Below are 7978 nucleotides of genomic sequence, written 5' to 3'. Positions count from 1 at the left end.
GTCTGACTCTAACCCTACACATGATGTCTGACTCTAACCCTAACCCTACACATGGTGTCTGACTCTAACCCTAACCCTACACATGGTGTCTGACTCTAACCCTAACCCTACACATGGTGTCTGACTCTAACCCTAACCCTACACATGGTGTCTGACTCTAACCCTAACCCTACACATGATGTCTGACTCTAACCCTACACATGGTGTCTGACTCTAACCCTAACCCTACACATGGTGTCTGACTCTAACCCTAACCCTACACATGGTGTCTGACTCTAACCCTAACCCTACACATGGTGTCTGACTCTAACCCTAACCCTACACATGGTGTCTGACTCTAACCCTAACCCTACACATGATGTCTGACTCTAACCCTACACATGGTGTCTGACTCTAACCCTAACCCTACACATGGTGTCTGACTCTAACCCTAATCCTACACATGGTGTCTGACTCTAACCCTAACCCTACACATGGTGTCTGACTCTAACCCTAACCCTACACATGATGTCTGACACTAACCCTAACCCTACACATGATGTCTGACTCTAACCCTACACATGATGTCTGAATTTAACCCTGACCCTACACATGGTGTCTGACTCTAACCCTAACCCTACACATGATGTCTGACTCTAACCCTACACATGATGTCTGACTCTAACCCTAACCCTACATATGATGTCTGACTCTAACCCTAACCCTACACATGATGTCTGACTCTAACCCTACACATGATGTCTGACTCTAACCCTAACCCTACACATGGTGTCTGACTCTAACCCTAACCCTACACATGGTGTCTGACTCTAACCCTACACATGGTGTCTGACCCTAACCCTAACCCTACACATGGTGTCTGACTCTAACCCTAACCCTACACATGGTGTCTGACTCTAACCCTAACTCTACACATGGTGTCTGACTCTAACCCTAACCCTACACATGGTGTCTGACCCTAACCCTAACCCTACACATGGTGTCTGACTCTAACCCTAACCCTACACATGGTGTCTGACTCTAACCCTATCTCTACACATGGTGTCTGACTCTAACCCTAAACCTACACATGGTGTCTGACTCTAACCCTAACCCTACACATGGTGTCTGACTCAAACCCTAACCCTACAGATGGTGTCTGACTCTAACCCTACACATGATGTCTGACTCTAACCCTAACCCTACAGATGGTGTCTGACTCTAACCCTAACCCTAGACATGGTGTCCGACTCTAACCCTACACATGATGTCTGACTCTAACCCTAACCCTACACATGGTGTCTGACTCTAACCCTAACCCTACACATGGTGTCTGACTCTAACCCTAACCCTACACATGGTGTCTGACCCTAACCCTAACCCTACACATGGTGTCTGACTCTAACCCTAACCCTACACATGGCCCAATGGTGTCTGATTCTCACCAGCAGGGCAGTGGGCTACATATGTAGTACAGTGTTTCCCAGATGGTGGGTCACAACTCAAGACATAGGTTTTGTTTACCGTTTGGCTCATAGCACAACACAATTTGATTACTACCATATATGGATTAACAGTGGTCTGTGCACTGTAGGCCCTTAGGGTTAACAACAGTGGGAGCATGTATGTCAGTGTAGTGCATTGTGGGTATATGCCCCATGGCCCCATGGCCTTCTTCCGAAGGGTACCTTCTCTCCTCACCCTCCTCAACCTGCTTAGACCAGCTTCACACTGTTGCCATTTGGGGCCAAGATAAATCACAGCACCCCTGCCCTGGGGCTCGGAATAGCTCCTTTCAGATAAGAAGGTCAGAGGTCACATTCCTGACCAAGGTTGACTGTGTGTATAGCTATGCTAGCTGCCGGGCTAAATTAAGAGGTTTGGGGTGGCGGGATGGTGGGTCCAGGGTCTCGGCCTCCGACTCAATCAGAATCAAAACACTACTGGAACTTGAGTTTGGTGTTCTGAAGTACTTGAGTTTGGTGTCTGCTTTTGGAGTGGACTTTCTCATGTAATAAATATTCAGGTTTAACATTGTGTTGTGAAAAAAATCCACGTGTATTGCTAACACACTATTGCATTCTAAACCACCTTAATGTGTCAAACATTTCCGTGAACTATTTGATTTTATAAAGAAACAGCATGTTGGGAAGAGCATGGCTTTCAGCAAGTATGGTTGACCAACACTAACACACTTTAAACAGCCTGTATAATGACTGCATTTTCCCTGAACTTGGAAACTGGATCTGAGGTGTTTGTTCCAGTGTAACCATTAACCTCTGACCCCTGACCCTGGAGTGGAATGGGAGACGAGAGAGAGGCCCCGTGTGGGAGGTGGTCATCCTTTACACATGACAGGCAGGCAGTTAGGGGTTAAGACAGAGGGGGGGGGGGGGGGGGGTATAGTGGTTAAAGACAGGTCAAGTTCACACAGGACAAAGCCCAGATCCCTTTCCCATGCCTTAGGGTTGTTTACACACACACACACACACACACACACACACACACACACACACACACACACACACACACACACACACACACACACACACACACACATTCTCACCTTGATGGTGTTGTGTGCAGTATTTAAATCATACATTGTTATTTTTACGACATCAACAAAACAGGCCTCCAATTCAGACATCCACAAATGTTGTGAACAAAAACATGAACAACACATGAAATGTGAAAAGTCACTAACACCTCCTTGCCCAATTTGAGGACAGGTATCCAGGCAGCATGACCTGAACAAAGCGACACCAGGTTATCCTTATGGGTTTCTATTGTTGTCCTCGTCTATTTGATCCTGACGATAGACAGTGCTGCAGTGTGATCAGTCAGGGTCATGCTATCGCCCTGTCTCTTTCTCTCTCTCTCTCATGTAGTTATCGGCTTTGGCAGCTGGTGGTGCTGTAAGACTTTGAGTCCTCTAATGGCTCCTCAGTAACAAGGTTAGTGTGATAGATAGAGTGACAGAGAGAGAGAGAGAGTGACAGAGAGAGAGTGACAGAGAAAGAGAGTGTGACAGAGAGAGAGAATGACCACGCGAGAGAGAGCGAGAGTGTGTGACAGAGTGTGACAGAGAGACAGAGAGTGTGACAGAGAGAGTGTGTGTGTGTTCACCGCTGCAGCACCCTTTGATAGGCAAGGTGGAGAGAATAGGTGCGTTTGATACAAAACCCCAATGCAGACCCACACTGAGAGAGGACTGACATGTTGTCATTCAACTCTTTATTCTAGGGGTTAGAAAGGGAAATGTGCAGTTGCAAAAGTAGACTGCCTGAAACCAATACATGTGCATATACACTCCCAGAGGAGTATAGGGCAGCGTACTCGGGAGTGTGTGTCTGAACAGTCCGGGCCAATAGCAGTACAATAGCGTGAGGTCTGCCACCAGGTCATTACTGTGAACAGGATTAATTGGGCTTCCTGCGAGGCCGCACAGCCAGCAGCTCCGTTATGATTCCACTCTGTAAATATTTGCCTGCGCTAACCTCGCTAGCTGCCATAATGATTCTACGCGTGTCTGTGTCAATGTGTGTGTGCGTGAAAGAGAGTGTGTGTGTCTGTCAGTGTCTGTATCAGTGTGTGTGTGTGTGTGTCTGTGTGCTCTGCAGCGAGCCCCCGTCTCTCCCCTCTCACTCGCTCCAGTCGCGGCTCGGCGGAGGGAGTTTGATCAATAACGCGTCCTTCATCCTGAAGTCAGACCTGACCTTGGCAGCCTTTTGTCTCCTAGCAGAGGCCAGAGTGCGCATGTATAGGGTGGAAAACAAGGCCCTGCAAAGTCTCCCTCCCCCCAAACCACCACAAGCAGTTGAATCCTAATGAATCATATATTCATTACGTTCTTCTCAACATAATGAACTGACGTCACGTTTGGTTTGAACACATTGGCTAAATTACAGATGACCTAAATGGGTTAAACATCCACATCTCTGCATACGTTATGCATGGTGTTTCAGGAGGTAGGCAGCAGGAATCAACTGAGGGGAGGATAAAGAGACAACTTACTGAGAACAAAAGCATCTATCCATCTTGTAGTTATGAGAGGTTCATGTGCTTGAGGAGTAAAGAAACCTGTGTGTGTGTGTGCTGAAAAAGAGATGCTTTGTGTGTGGGTAGTGAGAAATCCAATCACCTGCCACACTAGACAGAACACCAACAGGCTGTATCACATTCAGTAATCACACCTCCCATTAACCATCTATCCACTACCAGAGGCAAACGGGCAGCTACTATGACAGATCTGTTTACATGTTAATAGAACCTGACATAGCCTTCAGGGGGGACCATTTGTAGACAGGCATCACTGTTTCGTTTCTCCATAATGGCTGGTTTTGATTGGTAATTGAGAAAATGCCAGAAGTCAATTGGCCATGCTCAGACTCCACCCACACATTAAACCAATTATGATTAAGACATCATATACCGTATAGACTGATAGTGATGAATGCAGCTCTTCAGGGTCAGTGTATCCTGTATAATCTGTCTCATAACATTGAAGGAGAATGAGACATAAGTTATATTGTGAATGAATGCCTTGCCCAGTGCTTTATATGGTCTCCATGTTATTTGAAGCTGGCAGGGCTCAAGAGGACACAGTGAATTACTAGATTGAAGCTGAAATACACTCCATCAGTATGGCTTTAAGCTTCGTCATCATATAGGACTGACTGGAGAATATTATCTAGAAGAATCACTGCTCATGTTCAACCAGCCTCCACAGGTCAGTAAGGAACCAAGGAAGGAAAGTCTATATTCCTTCAATATAAAATGAAAATACTTCAATACTCAAGTAGGGGAGTATACAGATGTACTATATACTGTAAGTATACAATATATGTGCATAATCTTTTACAATTATGTTAGTGTCATCATTAGACAAAAGAAAGGCAAGCTTTTGCTCTAAATTTAGGTGGGGAAAAAAAGACTCTCGGAACAAAATTAAACTTCCAAAAACATTTACTGGATTGTTCTCCTTTTTACAAAAATCGAAACACTCTTCAGCTCAGAGACATTAAACAATACGAACAACAATGTTCTCATATAACATAATCAACGAACAACGTCAGGGATAACAAAAAAAAAAGGGACAAATCCTCTGCATCACATCTTCCTCTTCTGGGTGCTGATGTATAACACTAAGGAAGGAAATAAAATATAATTAGTACAGACAAGAAAGGTGAAAACTTAAAATGCCATGTAGATACAAAACCAGATAGTATTATGTGAGATATCGCGCTGAGTTACGTAACTACAAAGAGGGTGAAGCGCGAGGCTAAACTTCTCTGCTGTTGTCACCACCCATGAAGATACTCAGATTTTTTGTGCAAGGTCTTGTATCGTGCTCATCTTGCAATATCACGGTATATCCTGCTGTCTGTGGCAACGTTAAATATCAGAAAGTCTCAGTTAATTACCAGTCATCTACCATGTTTACGTGCTAGTCAGGAACTAGGAAACAGACATTTCCGACTTGTTAACCGGTTGAAGTTATACACATACCACGTTCAACCAGTTAGCAAGTCGGAAATTTCAGTTTCATAGTTCCGACTAGCATGTGAAATCGGCAATCATCAAAAATAAGTCATTACTAAAATTAATGGGAAGGAGTAATACACTATTCTCCATAGCTATTCAATATCATGTTGACTTCTACACAAGTGCCACCAAGTAGTTAGAAAAAGCAAGTGTCTGGTTCTGGGGCTCTTACCATTGTTTCCTCTCAGGAAGGCGTCACCATACTTGTTCTTCAGCTGGCCATTGACATACTCCTCTGTCTGCTCCACTGCAATGTTCATATAGCCATCCAGACAGGCTAGGACACCTATAGAAAAGGCACAAACTAATGTCAATGGCACAGACAGGCAGTCTCTGGGCAATGCATCTTTAAACATCAGATCAGGCATAGAAGTCAAATACATTCTGTGTGGAGTAAGGATAGCACCAATAGTACTGTAACACAAAACAAACAAACTTTTACATTTGCTGTTACTCTTATTTACTTGACTCTTATTATCAACCCTGATGCCTAGTCACTTTACCACCTTCATGTACATATCTACCTCAAATACCTCATACCTCTGCACATTGTTCTGGTACTCCCTGCATATAGTGTTATTCTTGAATTATTTAATTCTGCATTGTTGGGAAGGGCTCCTAAGCAAGAGTTTCACAGTAAAGTCTACACCAATTGTATTTGGCGCATGTCACAAATAAAATTCAGTTCTTGGTTAACAGGCAGTCTAGAAATATCACATACTGGCCAACTAGGTGATGACTTATAAAAGGTGCAGTGTTACCTCTGTAATCCACTCCAGAGTTGAGCTTGACCACAACTGGTCTGCCAATGATCTGCTTCAGAAAGTCACTGGGGGTCTGCTTTCTGAGACTCATGATTCTGTCTGGAAGAGGGACATAGAGGAACAATAACTATGTATAATTTTGTATGATTCAAAATGCATAGGAAACGTTGCATCAGATCTGTATCCTACTAACACGGAGAAGATGCTAAACAGCTGTATTAGCAGGATGCACGTTATGAAAAATGCATACTTGCAATGTAGGAGGCTAACTAGCTTGCTAATGAACAGGTAGCTAGCTAGTTAGCATATCAGCAAAACACAGAAATGACTGCGCTAGCTGGGCTAATGTGGCTAACAGGCCTAGCTATTAGTTAGCCTGCTGAAAAGCCACATTGAATCAGTCTTTATAGACAAAAATGCATATGCTAGTAGCATAACATTTCACGGTACTGAAAATAAAATTACGTATCGAATCGTTTCTTAGCTATGTTAGGCATCTACCGAACTAGCATTAGCTTGTTAGCAATCTAGCTACCCACCTGTACTTCACCGTTCGTAGCTAGAATAATTTCTGTTGTGTTTTGGCTGTGAGAACAGCAGCCAATCAGCTACTTTTACCGGGCTCTGGTGTACGGTATCCAATAAAGGACAAACATCTGTCTTCAAAACCGCGTGTTGGATTTCTCACTATTCTTGAGGGTATATTTAAAATATTTTTTGAAAACTCTCATAAAACAATTATATGAATAGGTGGATATTTTATTATATGTATGAGTGAGATAATGTGAAAGCTTTTATTAATTTGCATGCATTAAACAGTCTACTAGGTCTTCTGTCTAATCTGCATATCAGCAATAAATTATTTCGAAATACAGGCTTAAAGTTTTTTTACTGTCATTTGAACCACTTCATGGAGACAGCACTATTATGTAGATACATTATATATAGTCTAAATACCTGTATTTGCATTGCATTACCTTGTAATACTATTCCCCGTGATAATGACTGTCTGACATGCAGGGCATTATGCTTTCATTGCCACTTATAGCCACTTCATTAAAAATGCATGAGCATATTAGCTGCAACCACTAACCACTATTTGATTCATACACATCCATTTTATCTCACCATCACCAATAGAATAATGCTCATCATAGGATGGTGCAATACACTCAGAATTGCTCTATTGGAAGTGGAGGATTCCCATTCTGTTGATAATGTTTTCAGATCCCTGTGATTTTTTCCCTTTATAAGGTACATTATCACTCACCAAGATAAAGTATGTCATCTGATAACCCAGAGATGCTGGGGTGTGAGTCGTGACCCAAAAACCACACAGGTTTGGAGGTATATGAGAAATGAGTTTGGGAGAAGAAGAAGAAGGATGGGGGTATATGGTGGGGAAAGGAGGAGGAGGAGAGAGCGTTGGGCTGTGTGTGTGTGTGTGTGTGTGTGTGTGTGTGTGTGTGTGTGTGTGTGTGTGTGTGTGTGTGTGTGTGTGTGTTGGGAGAGGGGCAGAGGAGAGTGCATGGGCTGTGTGTGTGTATTGGGAGAGAGGCAGAGGAGAGAGCATGGGCGTGTGTGTGTGTGTGTGTGTGTGTGTGTGTGTGTGTGTGTGTGTGTGTGTGTGTGTGTGTGTGTGTGTGTGTGTGTGTGTGTGTGTGTGTGTGTGTGTGTGTGTGTGTGTGTGT

At 43.6% G+C, this 7978-nt stretch overlaps 1 protein-coding gene across 2 annotated transcripts; it reads right to left on the bottom strand.

Annotated features, from left to right (window-relative positions):
- Positions 1–4926: 4926 nt before the first annotated feature.
- On the bottom strand, positions 4927–6935 carry LOC129847802 (U6 snRNA-associated Sm-like protein LSm6). Of its 2 annotated transcripts, none has more exons than XM_055915482.1 (4): positions 6827–6935; positions 6285–6386; positions 5696–5809; positions 4927–5123 (listed from the first exon to the last, which is right to left on the bottom strand). In XM_055915482.1, the coding sequence occupies exons 2-4, from the start codon at positions 6376–6378 to the stop codon at positions 5089–5091; spliced, it is 243 nt and encodes an 80-aa protein (XP_055771457.1). In that variant the 5' UTR covers positions 6379–6386; positions 6827–6935; the 3' UTR covers positions 4927–5088. The 2 variants fall into 2 exon arrangements, with proteins under 2 accessions (XP_055771457.1, XP_055771458.1); XM_055915483.1 differs by having other exon boundaries at positions 6285–6382; positions 6827–6918.
- Positions 6936–7978: the final 1043 nt, after the last annotated feature.

The sequence above is a fragment of the Salvelinus fontinalis genome, unplaced genomic scaffold (assembly GCF_029448725.1).
Source record: "Salvelinus fontinalis isolate EN_2023a unplaced genomic scaffold, ASM2944872v1 scaffold_0950, whole genome shotgun sequence".
NCBI lineage: Eukaryota > Metazoa > Chordata > Actinopteri > Salmoniformes > Salmonidae > Salvelinus > Salvelinus fontinalis.
This window is presented reverse-complemented; position numbering and strand designations above follow the sequence as displayed.

What these genes read in the sequence shown, in the direction of transcription:
- LOC129847802 (XM_055915482.1), bottom strand. Translation starts at nt 6,378, where the DNA reads ATGAGTCTCAGAAAGCAGACCCCCAGTGACTTTCTGAAGCAGATCATT. An exon ending in CTCTGGAGTGGATTACAGAG is followed by an intron (nt 5,810 to 6,284) that starts GTAACACTGCAC and finishes CCTTTTCTATAG; the next exon opens with GTGTCCTAGCCTGTCTGGAT. An exon ending in CTTCCTGAGAGGAAACAATG is followed by an intron (nt 5,124 to 5,695) that starts GTAAGAGCCCCA and finishes TTCCTTCCTTAG; the next exon opens with TGTTATACATCAGCACCCAG.